This window comes from Rhamphochromis sp. 'chilingali' (assembly GCF_963969265.1).
Source record: "Rhamphochromis sp. 'chilingali' genome assembly, chromosome: 11".
Lineage (NCBI taxonomy): Eukaryota > Metazoa > Chordata > Actinopteri > Cichliformes > Cichlidae > Rhamphochromis > Rhamphochromis sp. 'chilingali'.
Window position 1 is genome coordinate 990,440 of NC_137938.1, and position 22,453 is coordinate 1,012,892.

The window sequence follows — 22,453 nt, forward strand, 5'->3', positions numbered from 1 at the left end:
CACACTGTGGAAGAGAGCCAGAGATGAACTAATGATTCAGTCACAGTGGTGTACAAACACCGCTTTGGAAAAGAGGTGAGTGAAGAAGAAGCCCCCAGCAGCCTCGATCTATTGCAACATAACTAAGGAAGGGTTCAGGGTCACTTGGTCGAGCCCTAACGACGAGCTTTATCAAAAAGGAAAGGTTTAAGCCTGATGTTAAAAGACAGATCACCTGAATCCAAACTGGGCGCTGGTTCCACAGAAGATGGGCCTGGAAGCCCTGCCTTCCATCATACTGTGTGATACCTGAACAACCACAAGAAAGCCAGCAGTCTGAGAGCAACGTGTTGTATTGGGGCGAAGGATTTTAAATTCTGTTCTGGATTTTGGAGCGATCCAGTGAGATCCGTGTTCCATCAAATATCGGCTAGAAGACCGCACTTTGCTAGACCCATCCCTGTGAGCCTTGTGGTTATCTTGATTGGTTTTTGATCGGTTATGCACTTGTGTTGTGACTCGGTGCTCTATAAATAAAACTGAATTACACTGAATTGGATTTGCCCCTGTTTCTGGATTCTGTTACACTTTATGCAAATCCAGCAAATTGAATTTGCTTTTGCACTTTTTAATACACTGAAAGTAATAAAGACAAAACTTTCTTTTATACCTCGTCCTTTTATGTTCAGTCTCTGTGGGACATAAACAAGTTGATTCATACAGAATCAACAAGATCAGAAAAATCTTCAGTGTGAAGGAAAATCTCAGCTGATCAAGTGACATATTTTCAGCTTGCCTGTGTATAGGAATTTCTTTTATTTATGTATTATTCACATTATTTTATTGTATAATGCCTTGGTGCCACTGGACTTTAGCATGTCTCGCACTCATGCAGTTTATTTAATGGAAAACTTCCACAACCCCTGTCTTGCCCAGTGTAAACTGTTTGCATCTTTGTATGTGATTCTTCCACATGAAAGCTTTGCTTTACTTCACTTTGATCACTCCACAGCACTAGGACCAGTCATGGGTAATACTACTTTCAGGCTGCTTATGACCTGTGGTGCAGCGGTTTAGCACTATTTCCTTGTTGGACTAAGTTGGTCTCTTTGGGCCACCCAGCTTCAGTCCAAAGACATGTGAGAATAAATGGTGATTCAGAATTTGCCCAAAGTATGCAGGCGACAGTGAGAGGCTGTCTTTATGTGTTGTTCCTGGACCCAATGATACCTGGTGGATTGGCTCCAGCACACATATACGGATTGTCACGGTCCTCCGTGTCTCCCCGACAATCTCTCTCAGGATTGTTATTGTTAGTCTCTCTCTCTCGCTCCTCACCTGAGTGGAACTCACTGCGGGCTCCCGCCTTTGAGCCATGCACCTGCAACTAATCACTCACCCGCTGCATGTCCAGCCACTACTTAAGACGGCGGCTTCTCATCGCTGGATGGATGTGCGACTCTCATCGGTGTAGCTCCAGCGCATTGCTGCTTTTCATGTGTTTGTCTCCATCAATCGCCTCTTAGATTCAAACCCGTGTTTTTCTTTGCACGCAGACCTTCCTGGACCCGTCCCTGTTTGCTGATTTACCGAGTGTGAGTCAGACGGATCGCGAGTGTTGGCAGAGTGACGTGACCCTTTCTTCTCCTGGATTTTCCGGAGCCCATTCCGCCTCACATTGTATACATCAGTTGGTGTTGCGTAAATAAACTTCGTTGTTACTTTAAGGTCTTTCGGTCCTGCGCTTGAGTCCGCTCGTTCATGCTTGACACGGACGGACATATGGATGCTTGTTTTAGGCAGCAGTACGTAGTTACCAGCAACTCTACATACAAATACACTGGAGTTTGAACTTACATGAATAATGTTGGGCTGCAGATTAATAGAGTGCACGATGATTACAAACATGTATGAAGTGTTTTTAGCTGGATGAGTCACAGTATTGAGGTCAGCTGATCAGTTTGGCCTGCTGCTGGGTTCCACTCCTAGTAAGACACGGCTTAGCAAATTATACTGTGATACTGGAACTCCGACAGTTACTGTAAGAGAAGAGGGGCTTTGCAGAAACTGCAACAGTTATATTACAGCACGATCAGGCTGACCTAAAGTGAACACTCTAATCAGGACAAATACAGGCTCTGTTCAGTGACAGATGGGAAAGCAACCTCTTCACAGATTCAAAGAATTCACTAATAATAAAAATAATAACAGGCTCCAGGTCCCATCAAAAATCTGTAGCAGTGGTCTGCAGCAGCTCTAAGCATCTCTTCTAAAGGGAAGAGGAAACAAGGAAAAACACAGGTTCAGAGGCGGGTTTGAGATGCTCAGAATCTTTTAAAAATATATTTTTCATTTTTTAAAAGAATCATATGGAAAAGCTTAATGCAGAAGACAGCTAACGATTAGTGGCTGAAAGCCCACCCTGACTGCAGACAAACCCCTGATGACCTGGTGATTGTGAAGACGTTAATACGTCGATTGCTTCATTAAAAAAGTTCCTTTCAGAGGCTGTATTGTCCCCATTACCTTCATTTCTGGAAGCCAGCATTAATCAGTGATCACTGCAGCACTCTGTCAGACAGAATTATTCATCTCTAAATAGTATTTTCTCATATCCTATTCTTTTTTATCTTATTCAAGGGTTTCAGATGCCTTTTATGTCCCATGGGTAAGAGTAGTGGAGGTTGTTGGATCACAGAGCTGTCATTGACTATTTATTTGTAGCCCCCACAATTCAACTTTTCATGCTGCACACTGTGGTGGGCAGGAGGGGAGGGGAGCAATCAAAGCTCCCTTTCATTTCAACTCCAGACTGTGGCTTCAGATCAGGCCTTCATCACTGCAGGGATGTGCTCCTCCACCACCAAATTGTACGTCTGTGATGGTTGCAGTTATTTCTGTCTGATGGACTCATTTTGTTCCCTCCATTTCTCATCCTGCATTTTGATTGGCCCAGAGCTAAAATACTGTTTATATCAAGCAGTGAATTCAGGAATTGGATCCAAAAAACCACAAACAAGAAAGGACACAGCAAAGCATGGGATGTAATTATGTCTGTTTCAATGCAAATCAAGATGTGTCAGCATTTTCCACAAATTATTTTCTCTAATGCTGACATATCATCACATGCTTCTGGAAGGAAGGTGTTTGCTATGCCTGCGGTGCAGGTGTTTCTGTCAACACACACATGTGCACACATGTCTGTCTATCTAAAAAACAGTAATAATAATAATATTTATATTTATAACAAGGTGCAATAATAATTAATGTGCAAAATAACAGCGTGCAATACAAATACACTTATTCTTCTTTTTTATTACTAAGTTATTATACTGTGTTGTGTTGTTTGTGCTGCGTTGTGATGTGTCGTATTGTGTCGTGTTGTGTTACATGTAGTGCCGACGTAGGACAGTTTTCCAATTTCATTGTACTATTGTACTATGTATGACTGCGCAATGACAATAAAGAGTTATCTTATCTTATCTTATCTTATCTATCTATCTATCTATCTATCTATCTATCTATCTATCTATCTATCTATCTATCTATCTATCTATCTATCTATCTATCTATCTATCTATCTATATATATATATAGACTGTTGATGTCGGTGTAATAAATATATTATGTATGTATATGTATATCTATAGATATATAAATAATGGTTAGAACTACGATCCAGGATGAAATTAAAGATGAGTACACCAGAACGATGGCCACAACTGATCTTGTGATTAGTGAATACCTCAGACAGCAAAAACCTGAGAAAGAAGAGGAAGAATCATGGAAAGACAGCCCCTGCATGGCATGTACCACCTACAGAAGAAGTGACTGATATTGAAACATCCTACCAAAGAAAGGACAAGCTCGACAGAGGCTCTACCAAATCAGGCAGGACCCCGGGTGCAGGCTGTGCAAAGATGCCCCTGCACATAACAGCAGGGTGCAAGACGCTACCTGGCAGGGCATACATGGGACACCATAACTGAGCGGCTGCCATATATAAACAGGAACATGTGTGCTGAGTGTAACCTGGACATTCTAAGGTCAAAATGAATCACGCCCCTAAAGGTGGTTGAGAATGACCGAGCTGAGATCCTGTGGGATTTTCTGGAGCTCCTCTCTGAGCCCTTCGTACTTCTCCAGGTTCTCGTGTTCCTGATGTTGTTGTCTCTTCATATCGCTACATCTATCACTACGGCTGTCTTTGTCTGCTTGTGCATGAGGGCAGCAAGTGATTAGCATGACAAATATTCAGTGACGTATAAATGTAGGTGATTGCAACACATGATCATTTTTTATTGCAGTGTGGAGTTTTTCCTGGAGTTTTGTCATAACACAAAATAGTTGACAAATCTCAATATGACCTTTTCATTTGGCCAACAAACATACTAATGTTTCTGCCTCATGGTCTTCATCAGATCATAAAACCAAAAAGGTTTTGGTAATTTGTGGAAATAAAATCACACGATAATTCGCCTCCTGGTCTCACATCCAACAACGCAATAACAGTTACACAAACACAGCAGTGTGAATGCGTCTGAGGTTATATTTTGGATTGACTGATCGCTGGAAGAGTTACATGTTCATGCTCAGCGAAACATAGAGTTGCAGAGCGGCCTTGTTTGGCCCCAGGATAGTGTTTGGCTATGGCATTCTTCCCAGTATGGATGGCTCCCAGTACGGATGGATGTTTTATGTTCTGAAATTTATTGTGTGCTCTTTGTTTGTCCAATGTAAACTTGGACACAGAAGCATTTAAGAATTTAGATGACTGCTGTTGAATTGCAGTCATGTTGTACATTGTACTGCAGAATAGATTAGAAGTATAATGAGGTTTGGTAGCATGTCTGCCACTGCAGGAACCTCAGCGTAGACACAGAGGAAACAGTGTTTGCAGGTCATTGCATGGTTGTGTGCCGCTTTGTACGACGGTGCCCAGCTTTAGGTTGCTGTTAGAGCTTCGTCAGGAGTGACCCTGAGGCATGGGATACACATCAAACTGTGACACCTCTGGCTTGCTGTGGCAGTCTACACAGAGCTGTATAGACCCATCTTTCTTCATCACAAGAACAACATGCTCTCTGTGAGCCATCTATTACTCTCATATCCAGCACAGCATGTTGGGTAATCTATAGGACCCTGGGTCCATCTCATCTCTGCCTTTCACCCACACCAGGGTGTCTTCTCCAGTGCAGGTGTCACGCCTCATTGTCACATAATGCTATGACTGTACTGCATCAGTGCACACCATGTGACCATCAATTTTTAACACTTGGTTGAGGCCAAGCTATTGTGTCATCACAAGACTGCTTCCATCATCGTGGCACAGACTCCACATGACCCTAACTATCATGAGTGCACCCTGAACTTCTCCAGGACCCCCTGAACTATCATGTGCATCTCTCACTCAGATGTCCCTGACTGCAGCCTCCTAGCTGGTGTGTCATTGGGCTCCTGGGTGAAGGCTAATAGCCGATCTTCTCTCCCCATACAAGAGTCACAGAAGCAGCGAGGATGTCCTCCAGGGAGATGCATCTCAAGCTACTGTTGCTGCACTGCTACCCCCTCCCAGTCCATTGTGGCCAGCTCTGCTGCAATCTGTGCATCGCTTGCAACAGCCTCATGGGACGGGGCCGACGTCCTAGTGTTGAGGCTACCTGGAGGCCAGTGTAAATGTCTGCCATTGTCGAAACGCCGTGACATAAACAGACGAAACAGCACTTCCAGATCATTACATGATTCATCGTGGTTTCACAAAGATTTTGCACTGAGCTGCTTTGTGCAACACTGACACGTTAGCTTCAGGTTGCTGTTGCAGCTTCCTGCTGCCATCTCCAATCACCACGGCGGTCTGGCAAGGAAGGAGCGGCTAGCAGGTCCCGCAGGCATGCAGCGTGGACGTTAGCTGGGCAACTTGGAGGCCAGTCAGTTAGAACAACAGACTTTTATTTGGCATTAACTGAAGACCATAAGATCACACAGCAAGGTCTCCACGGCTCTACGCATTCATACAAACATGTTCCAGGGTTAGGTGGTTCCTGCCGCCAGCCCGTTACAGTGGTGAGGTCTCTCTAAAACAGATGCACGGAGAGCAGCGTGCTGGACTGTAATGGCTGCCCCCGCCCTCACTGTAGGAGACTCCAACTACTACAGTAATATGACGACACCCCGTAGAGGTGCTATGCCATAATAAGGGTTGTTACATCACACACATCTGCCCCAGGGCACTACTGTAAAATAGGAGACACAACTGGCAGCTGTGCCAGTCAGACACCCTTAGCACTGCCCCGAACCAGGAAACAAACTCTGTCACGACAGGACTGTTTGAGTGAAAGGATAAATGAGCTCTCAAAATGACAGAGGGGGAGATGGCTCTCCTTTTAAGATGTGCCAGTGCCAGTTATGTTTCTGATTGCAATGGTTAAACTCAGCGATGAAAGTCATTCTTTCTTTGTGGCAGTTGGGATTTTAGAGCATGTTGATGCTCTGTCGATGATGGAGGGATGGTTCTTTCTTTCTTTGGATCTTGATTTCCTCTCCTTTGCCACACTGTTCCTCCTAAGGCGTGTAAATTGCTCACCCTGCCATGTTTTCCATGGTGTTGCTGTAGACAAGAGTTACTTTCCACCGATTTCCATAGAGAAATGGTTTCTGTTTAACGATGGCTACATCTAAAATACTTACAGTGTTTAAGTCACATGTCATTTCTACATCTTTCTCTTTGATCTGAGCCAGTTCACATTAGTGCTGTGGATTGTCTCTTCCTCCCACTGTGCCACAATCAGGGATACATGTGTTGTAGCAGCTGCTCCCCTTAACCTGTACAAAGTAGCTGACCTGAGATAATTATCTGGTAAAACTACAGTGAGCATTTGTAAAAATTTGAGTAATTTGTTGGGGTGTCGTTGGGAAAGATATAAAGCTGTTTCATTTGGGATGCAATTATAGACTCTTCCATGGATACGAGTATTGTGGGATTGTCTACAATGTAACCTTCCACGCAGGTTAGTGAATCTTTTTCTTTCTTTCAAGAAGGACGGAGTTGATGCTACAGTATCATTCAGGTAATCCACACACTTTGTTAGCGCTTCTGTGGATTATTCAACAGCTCTCGGTGGGAATTATTTACATTTTTGCATCTTTGGATTCCCATAAATGACTGAATATTGTTCTGAGTAAAATTCAAACTCACAGCGAGATCCACAGACATTTAATTTAGTGGATGACTTCTAAGCTCTTCATAGTTCTCTCAACATTCAAAAGCATCTGAGTCCACTAACAGTTTACATCCATGATCATAATCACCCCTCTAGTCTGCATATTGGATTTCTTTATTTGACTCAGTTGAAGCATGAAGCTCAGCCCTGGCGAGCTATATTTTAGTCCTCTGCCTCTTTTATTTATGTTCTTTTGAGTAGTTGGATCTTCTAAGCGACTCGTTTCGCTGTTTTTGGTTTAAAGGGGAATTCAGGCCCAGGTTGTTTGCACATTGCTTTTTCATTCCAAGGATTTTCAAGGACTTCAGTACTTTTGTATTCATTTGACCATTTTGACATTTATTTTTAAGAAACAGCTTTCACAATTGTGACCAAAATGACACATTAAAAACATCAGAAACACATCACAGCAGGCAGCAGTGATGTGTAAAACAAACATGAGTGGGTCGTATGTGTGAGACAGTCAGCTTGTGTTACAATACAAAGCTGAGAATGTGAGGGTGCTTTGGTGATGAGGCTTCACGGTGTGCAGCGTCTCTCTAACGAGTCAACGCAAAGATGATGTGATGCTAGCATCATGTCCATGTGCTCAGTACCTTCTTGGTGCAGAAATGTTATATTTTCCTAGTTAATCTGCTTTAACAACAACAATGAAAATCATTTTTATTCTTTACTTAATTTAAACATGTTGTACATTCTGTTTTGTTTCTTCCAGAATTTTTATTAAAAAGTTTCACATTTTTACTTTCATAGTAAGTTGGATATTTTATTTTATCTGTGTGTACATTTATTCATTGTTTTGTATTTTCACAGTTGGTTTAATTATTTTAAACTAATATTTTTGGTTATTAAACAGGTAAGTTGGTGCATTCCTGAAGCCAGTGAATTCTGACAGTGTTGATGGGGAATCTTGCTGCTGACAAAATGTTTTCATAATGACTGTCACATTTTTAGTGCTGTTATATGGAAAATCTAAAAAGGTTTCCCATCACTGTTACTCTCAGCACTGCAGTATAATTGGTATATTTAATGTAAGGTAATAAAAAACGACCCTCTGCCTTCAGTTTATAGAACTGATAGGAGGCTTCATTGTGTTCTTTCCACAAGGAATAAATAGTAAACATGAAACACAAATGCAAAATTAATTGTGTCCTCTCTTGCATTAAGTTCTACAAAAACCATATGGTACTCTTAGCAGTTAATTTAGGAAACTTCTACTTTTTTAACCACCAAACACTGATTTTTTTTTTTTACGATAAAATGTAATTTACGGAGTAAGTATTTTCCACACGCAGTGCACATTTGAAGCGCAAATATGTGACCGGACTGAAGCAGCCAGCTGCGCTGGGTCCACCAAGCTCAGTATTAATCCACTAAACACGGGGCTCTGCAGCAGCGAGGCCCCGCGATAGAAAATCCCTTCTTTAAATTCCTTTGGAAACCTCACTGTCACAGTTTGAGATTCAACTGCACACTGCTGCATGAAATGATACCTGCGGGAGAATAAAGACAAAGTAGCTCTTAGTACTTAATGAAGGCAATCTCCATCCCATTGTGATGCGCATTTATTCAGCCTCGTGGCATATAAGCAATCTACGGGATCAGGCTTACCGAGCCGGTATGTCCTGTGGTCACTGCCACAACCCCAAACTGTAAGGTGTAGGCATCTAAAGGATTGGAGCCTCAGTCTGAGCTGACAGTCGCCCCGCTGGGGGAAGCTGCAGACGGTGAGCCTTCAGTCCGGAGCGTCCCCCTGTTGCTTTAAGCAGTGCGTCCTGCTGTCCGACAGGAGGCGTGTCTCCCCCACGGCCGGAGCTCAGCGCTACCAGATGAGAGCGCGGGGGAAGCGACACGGTTCTTCCATAGAAACAAATCAACTTCTTTGTGCTGCTTTGATGACTCTTCTCTGCTCACGCTCTGTCTGAGGTAGGCACGCTTTTTTCTCCAAACTTTACACTTATTTCACGATCCTCTGGATTTGTTCAGGAACAGGTCAGGTCGTGTGGAAACAGATCAGACCCAGGTAGAAGCTTTTTCGCGTCGTTTTCCAACCTCCGCCGCTGACGCCTCAGGCGCGGTTTGAAGTTGGTCCGTGCACTTTATCCAGACACCTTTAGAAAGAACGATGTCCATGTCTCAAACACGGCTCGGATTTGTGCTTCAGAAACTCTGAAGGAAAGTGACCTCCCATGTTTATGCACGACCTCTGTGTAGAGACGCTTGTCACCTTACGACTACCTCCTCCTCTTTCTCCTCGTTCTCGGCCTGGTGCTCTTACTGCTGTGGGCTCGTAAGACATTACAAGGGTCGTTAAATTTCCACCATGATCCACTTTATGAATGATCCGTAAATAACGTCTCTAGTTCGCGCGGTTTGATGGAAACTCAGGAGATGAGCCGCACATTTGAAACCCACAGTCCACAAGCGCATTAGCTGTAAATCAACTTTATCATCGGGCAGTGCTGCCGGTGGAGAGGCTCCTCTCATGCGCTCTTTACGCCCTTTCCAAATGCACAAAGGGACATTTGTTGACCTGCAAGTCTGTCTGTGAAAATAGGAGAGATCCGGATGAGTCTGTGTGCTGGTGCCAAGTGTGAGGTCATTTTTACCTGTACAGTCCAGCACTTCTCTACATTAGCTTGTAAAGCTGCCTCTTGTTTTTCTCCCGACCTTTGTGTCCAGCTTTTAACTCGAGGTTGTAATTTCCTTTTGATTTAGCAAACATAGTAACGTCCTGTGAAATCTGAGGATGAAATGACAAACAACGTTACAATCACAGCCAATAGTAATACAGCAGTAATATCAGTTATTTGGTGTGACAGGTGAGGTGTAATGGCCCTCACACAATATTCACCAGAATCGTTTTACATTTACCTTCTGCACACCCACCTGCATGTCTATAAATGGCGGGCACAGCAGTAGTTTTCTGTGTTGCCTACAAAAAATGATTGCAAATATGGAATCAGACGCTTAGGAGTAACAGGATAACCCTGACCCAAACTATGGATCATCAGTCCAAACAGAACATCTCTGCTAATTAAGGAGGCAAGCGAGCAGAGGAAGCTGGCATCATAACGGGAGCATATGTGAAAGCCAGTGATCTCCTGCTGAAGCCTCGGTGAAATCAAGCCTCTGTTCGTGGTGCTGAAACACACTCGGAGTATCTCCTGCTTTAACAAACATTCTCTGTTCAGGTGCTGAAATAGCCGCAATGAAAAGCTGGATGTGAAACACAGGCGGTGTCTGCGCTGTGGAAAACTCAAAGCCAGACTAAAGTCCGTGGCCTAAACGTTAAAGCCCACGGAGAAAGTCCGTGTTAGCACTCCGTCATCATTACCTTATTTACCTTGTATTTTCAGTAGTTGGCAGCTGGGATTGGAGCGAATATATTTTTATTTAATGCATTTTAAATTATCCCCACTTCCGTACACCTTCGCCGCGTCTGCGTTTATAATCTATAAATTTCGGAAATTATGCAGCACATTAATATGATGACTGAAATTCTAACTGAAAATTTAGAAACAAATACATTTAGTTTTTTGGGGCTTTTTTGCCTAAAAATCCTGTGACTGTTGTTAAAATGTTAGCTGAGTATATTGTTTCATTTCTAAATGCCATCCGAATAGAGAGCGTTCCAGTCACACGGACTTCACCTTCAATAATTCTGTGCTGCTATAAAACGACAGTGCCTCCAGAGTCAGGCACGAAACAGGTGAAATGTAAATTTGATATCGAGGCTTGTGTCTAACAGGTTGCCCAGTCTCGGTCTGAGAAGAATGAATTTCAAAAAAGGAAAAGTAATTCCAAAGACAGAAGTCGAGTGCTGAAACACCGGCGCGCCGAGCGCAGCCTATTCATCACGCTGAGTTACAGTGACAGCTTTGCTTCACACATGGAGCCCACGCAGTCCGTGCTTGAATGACTTCGATCAAACACTGGCGATCATTTCGAATTCATGGCTTGGCTTTTATGGGGCTGTGCACGACGGTGTTCGGCCGACGCAGATTGAGCCGAACCGGAGAAACGTCAGCGCGGCGGCTGGCAAGCTGGCCGGGGATACAGCAGGGAAAGGAGTGCGGGAGGTATGGCACTTTGGGTAGGGGACACAGATCCAAGAGTGAAGTGTGAGCAGCCCCGTCCATCCTATGCGCTCGACGTCAGATGCTGTGCGGCAGTGCAGCGGGAGGAGCTCGGACTGGGGAGGCTGCTCAGACCGCTTCACTGTCTTTCACTCTCACTTTGTCACTTCGGTAACCCCCCACCCCTCCCCCCAGCCCCAACTCTCACCCTCTTCTATCTCTTCCTTTGTCTTTCAGTAAATGGATTTCCCCGCCTAGCATGGATGCCCCGACACCACCACCTCCACATTCACCATCCTTTTCCTCAGCTGAGGTCTTTTTCTTCTTGGCGCAGTGAGCTGGACTCGTACTGATTTTTCCCCTCTTGCCAAATGGATGTGGGAAAACCGCTGCTCAGCCCGCTGGTGAAGATCATGCCTTGATCTTACAGCTGCCTGAATTCACGTCGTTTGGGTTAAAGAGAAAACAATACAGAGGAATATACCGATCCAGGGATTTAAATCCAGCGCACCAAACAAGCACCATGAAGATCCCCCACCTGATATTTAAAGCCAGGCTCAGGTGCACCGTCAAGCTTCTACTGCTGCTAACACACTGTGTGGGGCTTTTACATGGGATGCCACATGTCCTGAGATTTGGTAAGCTGCTTCTTTTCTGTCTTCTGTTCAAAAGTTTCACTGCTGTGTTTTCACCCCATAAATGATGTTGCTCCATCCCCACCTGTTGGAGACTCGCTGTTTCTCCCTGTCCCTGCTCTGCTCTTCTGACTGTTATTTGCAGAGTACCAAGAAATTTGGCGTAAGGGTCGTGTGTTCAGAGAGTTGGCACAGACCTGCTGCACAGAACGAATTTATGAATGGCCCACAAGTTTAAGGGAGTGGGCAGTGTGTAACAAAATTACCAGCGTAAACATTCACAGATGTTAACAGGAGTGATGCGCTTATCCCACCCGTGTGTTTAATGAGGTGATTTCAGGTGTGATGTACTGATGTGGTGATTTTTGTGAAATTACACTTATTATTTCTTTTATACAAAGAATAATATTCATACACTTTAACTCCGTGCTGACGCTCAGAAACACATCTGGATGCTTTAGAATACAACAAAGGAACCACATGTGGTTTTTCTAACACATTCATGCTAAATGATACGCAGGCAGGACATCTTCCAACCCCCATGATTTTGTAGCTGCATCATTTTATTACATTAAATTATATTCTCGAATTATTTTAAATACAAGTTGAATTGACTAATTTACAGACTTGAATGCGATGCTTGCAAAAGCTTAAAGCCACTGATTTCACCGAACAGTGTGGCTAAAATAGTGACGAAAATAATTGAACAAAGGTCAACTTTTTGTTGAATTTCATCCATCAGGTCACGGTGAGGAACAGACGTAAAGCCACATACAAACACAGACATACGCAGAATGCACAAAGTGTTTTAACATAAACGTGCTTCTTCTTAACAACATCACGCCGTTTATTCACTGAAAATAAATATAGTAAAAGGATCCTGTGTAATTAAAGCCACGGTGAACATTTCTTGAATTCATTAATAGGAAGTGATGAAGTGCAAATTGATTTTCTGCTGGTGGAGCTGTGTTGGATCTACACGACACACGTGAAGAGAACGAGGAGACTCTGGGCTCGTCGGTGTGTCTTTGCATTACGCTGACTGCCTCCCACACTTATTCAGTGCACATGTAGAGTGGACACAGAATGCCCCATTAGCACCACAGTCCTTTACTGCTCTGTGATTAACCGGCCTGTGGGACAGGTTGTTGCTTTTTTGCCACCCGCCGGCCACTTGTGTGTGCTCAGGAGGCATCAAGCTTTCATTACAGAATGCAATGGACCTGCTGAAACATTCAGTGTAAGCACTGCATCAAATATCCATTAGAGTCCTTTATCCTGGGACAACACAAATGTACATTAATATTAAGCATGCTGTTTGCAGATAGGTGGGCAAACTTGTAAAAAACACACTAAATAACCAGCCGTCAAAATCAAAGTTAAAGATGCTGCTGACGAACCGCAAAACATGCTTCCCCATGGTCCAGCTCATCAGCGTCTGTCAGTGGACACACTTCATATCCCTGCGTTTTGTGTTTGAGATTTGAATTTTCAGGCTCTGTGTCAGGAATGACGTCATGTTAGTCGCAAGACATATTGAGACTGTCACAGAAGACACAGGCCCAGTGATGACGACATGTAGAACTATAGGGGCCCATTAATTGCATTTTTTTCATGCATGTATTCCCTAAGGCTCAGTGCATACTGACGTTTTTCCCTTAGTCCTCCCATATAGTCAGATTTCACCAAATAGAGAGGTTAACCCTGCAAAAACTCAACTACAGTTACAGGTTTAATGCACCTTATTATCAAACAGCAAGGAAGACATGTGAAAGTCCAAAGTCCATACATGACAAAATTCTGGAATCACAGTGACTGTAAAGCATTAACAGTAATCATCATCATCAAATGATCCTCTCTGAGGATGATGCTGTTATTGCAGTCACCTTTGCTTGCAGCTTCTTTGTAAGTCGCCCTGCATAGCTGCACACGTATATGTACATAGAGACGGGAAGAAACCTGGTGGTTAAAACAGAGCTAACTAAGATATCAAACAAGCAGATGAAATAAAACAGGTAACGGCAGGAACACAGTCCCAAGCAGGTACAGCTTGTGGGATGTTAGCAGGCTAGATTTCATGAACACGGTGGGTCAGATAACTCCTGAACACTCGGTATTACTCCACACTTCAGCCTATGTGAGCTGGAACAGCAGTTACAGCAAGTAGAAGCTCACAACCAATTCAGCACATTTAAGAGTCGTCACTGTTAGAAATACACTCCCAAAAAACCAATAGAGTAAAGCTGCCGCGGCTGGTGTGCCCGGCTCCTGGGAGAGCAAACAGACGTTACAGGAACACTGAGTTCTTATAAAACCTTTGAAACAGAACTTTTAAACGCTTAAAATTATTTTTATCCAGCTGAGCAGAGAACAGAGACATTACATCGCAGCGAGACTTTAAATGTGATCGTGTGTCTTTTGAAGACAGACACATGCTGACAGAAACCTCGTAACTGAATTTTCCCATGGCCCATTGAAGCTAAAGCCCGAGTTGGATCAGCTGGAAGCACTGACCCGTGATGACATGGGACCTAGTATCTGTGTAACATTGACTCCAGCCTGCTGCCTCTGCTGAGATGTCCCAGAGTTTTGAGGAGATGTAATGCACACAGGTGAGGTCAAATTGGATTACCTGTGTGTGGAAGAAGTCACATTCAGGGGCACCTCACAGAAATACTGGGGCACTGTGTTTCATACGTTCACCTCCCGAGCTGGTGTTAGAAAGCAGACGGCTCTACCACTTAGAAAAAGCAACATTAACAGAGAAGTTTAGGTCGAAGAGGTGCTCCGACTATAGAAAGTTGTCAAAATAGAGCATTTTTCATCAGTCGTACAAAGATCCTCAAATCTGAAAGAAGCGAGTTGAAATTGGATTTCTGTACAGTAAAGTTTGCACCGTGCCTCTGTTATGTCTCCAGCATGGGTGTTGAGTATGTTGCATTGGCTGCACTGGTGAGCATTAGTATGAAGGTCAGTGTTTAATGGGCCATACAAGCTAAATGCTGCAGGTCAGGGCCAGACCTCACTCCCCGACAAGCCTGACTGTCAATAAGTGAACAGAAGAGTAGACCTGGCCTGGGCCTCACTCATTGCAAATAAAATGATTTGCAGAGAACCAAAAGATACTTGAAAGTAATGTACAGCAAAGTGTGCTGTGCAATATCGTGTCAGAACCAAACAAGCTAATTAATGTAGCGTTAGGTGTGTTTTTCCAGGAATATGACTGATCACAGATGTCACTCCAAAAGCATTAAACTGTGTTTGGATGCTCAGCTGAAGGATGGGATTTCTTCCTGTTTCTATAAAGGAGAATGGCAGTCATGGAGGCTGCACAGACAGCCAGGAACTACGTCAAACATTTGGACCACGAGCAGTAAATGAGCTGCTCTCTTTATGGCCCACCACGATATTTACTCTGCGGCAAATAAAGTCTGTCGAGCAGGTGGTAACAGATGGTAGAAGAAGAGAAAGTCTGATGACAAAGAGAGTTAACAGAAGTGAAAAGAGTCTGAGAGAGTCACACATAAGGAAATATGGTCGTCTCTACACGGTGATAACCTGAAAGACTTCACACCCGATCCCGAGGGTGTCGTTAGATGAGCAGTGAAAAGAGGACAATCGTTCTGAGCAGCCTCTTTATGGCCTTTGGACATGGAGACGATGGACAGGACAGGCTGGACCTAAACAGACCAAGCAGCTGTTGAACAAAACAAGCAGCTGTTTTGTTCAACAGCTGCTTGTTTTAAATCCACTGTGGTCGTGTCGAGGCCAAACACAGGAACAATCAAGTCCAAATATAAATGTTTCCTTTCTGTACTCAAATAAAGCTCAGTGCTGACGTCTGTGTGTCTTTATCATGAACACGTGTGTGTGTAGCTCTGATTGTGTGTCAGTGATTCAGTGTCTTGCCGTGACTTACAGGCTTTGTGTAGTGAGATGTAATCATGTGAGCCGAGTCTAAAGTGTGAAACAACGACAGCGTGTGATTTCTCTATTACTTCATTTTTTACGCACATGATTTTTTTTTAACATTAGCATCAGAGGAGGTCAGAGGTCAGTGAGACTGGAAAAGTGTGCCTTAAATACAAATGTATTATTATCATATGTAACAACCAGTGCTGCAATTTTTGGAATAATAATAAAATAAATATACATTTCAATAAAACTACAAAGTGAATCTTTCAAATGTGGTCAACGTATGTTTTTCTAAATTTAGAGTCTGTGAAAATATGTGTTACCAAAACACATGAGTCACATGTATGGATTTGGAAAGAAAAGCGTCTGGACTTCTTTAAGTTACTTGAAGACGTTTCACCTCTCATCCGAGAAGCTTCTTCAGTTCTAAGGTCAAATGGTGGAGAGTCCAGATATAAACCCAGTGGGAGTTTCCCCCCACAGAGGGACAAAAGGACCCCCTGATGATCCTCTAATCGCCTGAGCCAAGGTGTGAAACTGGGTGTGGGTCCCAATCAGCCAGAGTTTCGGGTGAGTTCATTGTGAAACCTGGCCCCACCTTATCATGTGAATTCCTGAGGTCAGATGGCCCAGGATGTGAGTGGGCGTTAAGGCGTCTGGGGAGGATCTCAAAACTGGATTATAGATGGCAGAGAGTTGGTGTCGTAAACCCCGCCTCTGTTCAAAGATGGTCGCTCACAGTGGACATAGATGCTTCTTTCACTCCTCTTTCAAACCATCTGTCCTCTCTGTCCAAAATGTGAACGTTGGCATCCTCGAAAGAGTGACCTTTATCCTTAAGATGCAGATGGACTGCTGAGTCTTGTCCCGTGGAGGTGGCTCTTCTGTGCCATGCGCTTTAAAATAGCCTTTGAGCTCACCCAAAACCTCGGCTGATTGTGATTACACCAATTTTCATGCTTTGGCTCATGTGATTAGGGTAGAGGATCATCAGAGGGTCCATTGTCCCTCTTTGGGGGGAAACTCCCACTAGGTTTATATCTGGGACTCTCCACCATTTGACCTTAGAACTGAAGAAGCTTCTCGGATGAGAGGTGAAACGTCTTCAAGCAACTTAAAGAAGTCCAGACGCTTTTCTTTACAAGCTCCTTAGACTACGATGACCTGGATGACTGAGAACCTTCAGAGTCACATGTATGAATGAAAGTGCAGTCCAATAATAATAATGTGAGCAAACACAAACCACAAGGTCAAATTTATACGACAAAAACACGGAAAGTTAGAGCAACACTAGATGACTTTTTGTGACTATTTCATATAAAGCTGTGAGTAACTGGAGGAGTCCTGATGGAGCTTGGTTCTGCCTCTGAAACGTGTTTATTTTTGCGTATCTTTTCCATCTGCTTCTGGTTAAAAAGCTCATTCACAGAGTTTCCTCACTGGCACAGCTACCTCACCGGAAAAGTTTGAGTCATGAAATTTGCATTTTGAGATACTTATCTCACAATTTTGAATTCTGGATGACAAAACAAAATGTCAGTAATTGTGATCAGAAAGCTTCTACTCAGTCCCAGGAGTTTATGACATAGCAACATGTTCTCTGGTTATTCGTGTTTAGACACAGGAATTGTAACTTTCACTGAAATGTAAATGTAATTTATTAACTTCAAATTTAAAGATACCTAATTATTAATCTGAAATTTCAAGTTATCAGTGGTATTTTACTCAGGCGGGGAAACGAGCTTCCATAGTTCCCAGATCCTAAAAGGAAACATAGTGGAGTTAAAATCCCGTGAAAATTGCTCAAAGGCAGAAAGGCCGTCGAGTATTTAAACTGTGTGTCGACTGTAATGTGTCAAAGATTTGCATTTAGTATTTAGACATGACACACACACACACACACACACACACACACACACACACACACACACACACACACACACACACACACTCAGAAAAGAGACAATATGATATAAGAGACTATGATGATTTTCATCTTTACTGTTTGGACGGCCACAATGGGATTGCTTGTACTGTTTACTGCGTGTGTTGTCACACTTTCTAAATTTGTGTCGCCACACGAGACACAACACTGCCAGCAAAACGCTGCAATGTATCCTTCTTGTGTTTTCATGGAAATGATGACATCAGCGATATTTCCTAGGCAACAGACCTGGTATACAGAAAATCCAATATAACACGAACATGAAGAGAGAGATAGATAATATATATACATCTATCTATCTATCTATCTATCTATCTATCTATCTATCTATCTATCTATCTATCTATCTATCTATCTATCTATCTATCTATCTATCTATATATATATATATATATATATATATATATATGTTTGTGTGTGTGTATCTATATAGCTATATATATATTAAAAAATTCCCCCCTCGCCCCTGCGGGCGGTTTATCCTTCAAGCTCGGGTCCTCTACCAGAGGCCTGGGAGCTTGAGGGTCCTGCAGTATCTTAGCTGTTCCCAGGACTGCGCTCTTCTGGACAGAGATCTCCGATGTTGTTCCCGGGATCTGCTGGAGCCACTCGCCTAGCTTGGGAGTCACCGCACCTAGTGCTCCGATTACCACGGGGACCACCGTTACCTTCACCCTCCACATCCTCTCGAGCTCTTCTCTGAGCCCTTGGTATTTCTCCAGCTTCTCGTGTTCCTTCTTCCTGATATTGCTGTCATTGGGAACCGCTACATCGATCACTACGGCCGTCTTCTTCTGTTTGTCTACCACCACTATGTCCGGTTGGTTAGCCACCACCATTTTGTCCGTCTGTATCTGGAAGTCCCACAGGATCTTAGCTCGGTCATTCTCCACCACCCTTGGGGGCATCTCCCATTTTGACCTCGGGACTTCTAGGTTATACTCGGCACAGATGTTCCTGTACACTATGCCGGCCACTTGGTTATGGCGTTCCATGTATGCCTTGCCTGCTAGCATCTTGCACCCTGCTGTTATGTGCTGGATTGTCTCTGGGGCATCTTTACACAGCCTGCACCTGGGGTCTTGCCTGGTGTGATAGACCCCAGCCTCTATGGATCTTGTACTCAGAGCTTGTTCTTGTGCTGCCATGATTAGTGCCTCTGTGCTGTCTTTCAGTCCAGCTTTGTCCAGCCACTGGTAGGATTTCTGGATATCAGCCACCTCCTCTATCTGCCGGTGGTACATACCGTGCAGGGGCCTGTCCTTCCATGATGGTTCCTCGTCTCCCTCCTCTTTCTTGGGTTTCTGCTGCCTGAGGTATTCACTGAGCACTCGGTCAGTTGGGGCCATCTTTGTGATGTATTCTTGGATGTTCCTTGTCTCATCCTGGACTGTGGTGCTGACACTCACCAGTCCCCGGCCCCCTTCCTTCCGCTTAGCGTACAGCCTCAGGGTGCTGGACTTGGGGTGAAACCCTCCATGCATGGTAAGGAGCTTTCTTGTCTTTATGTCAGTGGCTTCTATCTCCTCCTTTGGCCAGCCTATTACCCCAGCAGGGTATATATATAAATAAGCATTGGGGATGCAGGTCTTATTGCTGTGTGTGTGTGTATTTTGAGGAGCCATATTTCAAGTCTACTCGAGCACTTACTTCACGCTAGCTGGTGAAGTAAGTGATGAAATCTTGAACATAATCAATAGTGATGATGGAAGAAAAAAGAAAGAAAATAAGGTCGAGGTTGAAAAATGAGGCAGGTTATGGATTTTGAATTGCACTCTAGTCAGACAGGATTACTGTACATCAAAGGAGATTGGATCATTTATATACAGTATTTGGCAGAACAGGCTCTGTGGTTTGAGTGTGATTATAATATGAATCCATGGAGCATGTTAAAGATTCAGCGGGGATTGTGATGAAACCCTCTGGGGCACAAAGCAGAACTCAGGGCAGACAGAGGACTGGGAAAAAGATTCAATTCACAAGGCAGAGGATGCTGTTTCAAGTGTCATTTGAGAATTAGTCAACCTTCCAGGAAAATGTTATGTTTGCTTTCTGTAACAGTAAAATGACAGTATCGATATGAATCTCATATCTATGTGTTCAGCACAAATGAGAGTCAGGCATGGTTAGCCTAGTTTAATACAACAACTCAAAGAGAGGCTGGCACCAGATAATAAGCTTCTTTTTATATTCACGTCACACTAAAGAGGCATGACAGTTCAAAAGACTGACAAAATCCAGAAGCAATGAAATCCAAAACACAGGGAGCACAAATGAAGACTTGGGAAGATGAGGGGAACAAAGAATCACCAGGAAAAGGAATAACAGGGCACAGGTGAGTTCATTCAGGAAGGACCAGAGGAGGAAAGTCAAACCGGAAAAACTCAAGAGGAGCCGAACGAAGGCGGAGAGTAAACCCACACAGGCAGAGCACTGAGATCTACAAATCTACAAAGTTAGCGTTGGAATAAAAACTGTTATGTGTTATTATCTGTCCAAGTTTCTAACCTTGAACCATGTGATAAACAGGAGCTAATTAGCTTAACCCTTGTGTGGTGTTCGTATTTTTGTTACTCAGCCAGTGTTCATGGGTCTGGTGGACCCGCTAGAGTTTTGGCTTTCCAAATTAACACTATCAAACAATTTTATGTTAAATTACTCAACAGATGTTTACTTCATCCCAATTACAAGACATATGAACAGCAAACATGGTTAATTTTTTCCCTTTACCTTTGTTAGATCACATTTATGAATTAATGTGCTTCTCGTTTTTCTTTTATATAAAATGTTATAAATAAATCAGTTATAATCAAGTGGAGTGAGTGGAAAGACACAACACATTTACACGTGAAAAAATAATTAATTGTTTAATTTTTCTTTTGAAAAAAACTGAACACGGGTCTCACAGACCCGAACACCATACAAGGGTTAAAGTTATCTGCCACAGTAATCGCCCTACAGCTAATTCAATTCAATTCAATTCAATTTTATTTATATAGCGCCAAATCACAACATAAGTCGCCTCAAGGCGCTTCATAGATACAGAGAAAAACCCAACAATCATATGACCCCCTATGAGCAGCACTTTGGCAACAGTGGGAAGGAAAAACTCCCTTTTAACAGGAAGAAACCTCCGGCAAGCGAAGACACATCATATAAACCTGTTGACCAAAACGATCTTTTTGATTGATGGAGGCTTTTCACACACACTGGGTCATTCAGTAATAAAACAGAGACTTTGTCAGACGTCTTATCTATCAAGCACATCTTAGTGCATGCAGGCAGAAGCAGTTATTCCAAGCTTGCTTAGGACACACTGTATACACACAGACGCAATCATGGGGAAGACTGCTGACTCGACAGTTGTTCAGATGACATTCATTGGCATAAACCACCGAAGGTCATAGCTGACAAAGATGGCTGTTTGTAGAGGCGTATTAATAGAAAGCTGGAGTAGGAAAAGAAATACACAAGCATGAGACAAGGGTGCAGCCCTGTGGATATTGTCAGGAAAATTCTTGACGGTCCTTCCAGGTATTTGGGATAGTTTTCCAAGAAATGGACTCGGGGTCGCATCAAGAGCCACCATAAATGGGCTGCAACTATCACAGGCCTAACACGAAGGCACGTTTGAAATGCTGAAAACACAAGACGTTTCTCACCTGGACTGAGGATTTAGTTTTTGTGAAGATTGTTTTACGGTGATAGCAAATTTTGCAGCTCATTTGGAAAACAAGGTTGTAGTGGAAGAAGCTTCCAGGATGTTTGAGGTGCAGTGTGATGGTTTGGGTCCAAAGGTAACAGCCATCTAACATTTTTAGAGCACCTCCAAACTACTACTGTTTACTTTGCTCACAAACCTGTTACTGCACTTGGTGGCCAACAAACTCACCTGACTGGAATCCCATAGAGAACCAATGTTGTCCAGAGCTTCAGTCATACCTCAGCAGTGACACGCTGACCGCCTCCATGCCCGCTGCACTGATGGTGAGAGAGCCCTGACTCAGCAATGACTGTACAAACTTACCTGCTTCAGAGAAGTTGGACTTTTCTGTATTGTTAATTATTTTTTGATTTAGGAAAAAGCTGTCTGTCATTTTAATATGTTGTGTCATTGTTAATGACACACTGCGTCTCAGTGGGACTGTCTATGTGAAAGGTTCAATTAAAAAAATATTCTAATCATTTCAGAAACAGCTAGAATTCACAAAGATTACAAATAAGACAAAAGAAAATCCTCGAATTAGCATGTTTATATTTATTGACTGTAGAATATGTGAAGGTTTATATTCTAATTATTTAAGACATGCACTTACGTACCAAACTGCCGACCTTACTGAGATCAAACTGAGCAGTCAGGAACAAATAAGGAACAAATAAGGAACAAATAAGGAATATGTTTTAACAGTGTAGCAGGTTTCTTTGCCTGTAACATTACTATATCATCAAACACACACACACACACACACACACACACACACACACACACACACACACACACACACACACACACACACACACACACACACACACACAGCAGATGAAAGCAGAGGTTGTGGGTGGAATCATCAGCATGAGTAATCTGTACAGTAAAAATGGGAGCTGTCATGTTTGGAAAGAGCCTCTCATTGTCTTTGTTCACAATCTTATAATCACTTTTCAATCATATTTAAACTACTG

General features: G+C 43.2%; 1 protein-coding gene across 1 annotated transcript in view; it reads left to right on the forward strand.

Annotated features, from left to right (window-relative positions):
- Positions 1–9,038: 9,038 nt before the first annotated feature.
- Positions 9,039–22,453, forward strand: part of grik2 (glutamate receptor, ionotropic, kainate 2) — a 346,902-nt gene continuing 333,487 nt past the window's right edge. The window contains exons 1-2 of the mRNA XM_080897244.1: positions 9,039–9,125; positions 11,516–11,916. Coding sequence (XP_080753370.1) covers positions 11,802–11,916 — 115 coding nt within the window. The 5' untranslated portion in view covers positions 9,039–9,125; positions 11,516–11,801. The remainder of the gene's footprint in view (positions 9,126–11,515; positions 11,917–22,453) is intronic.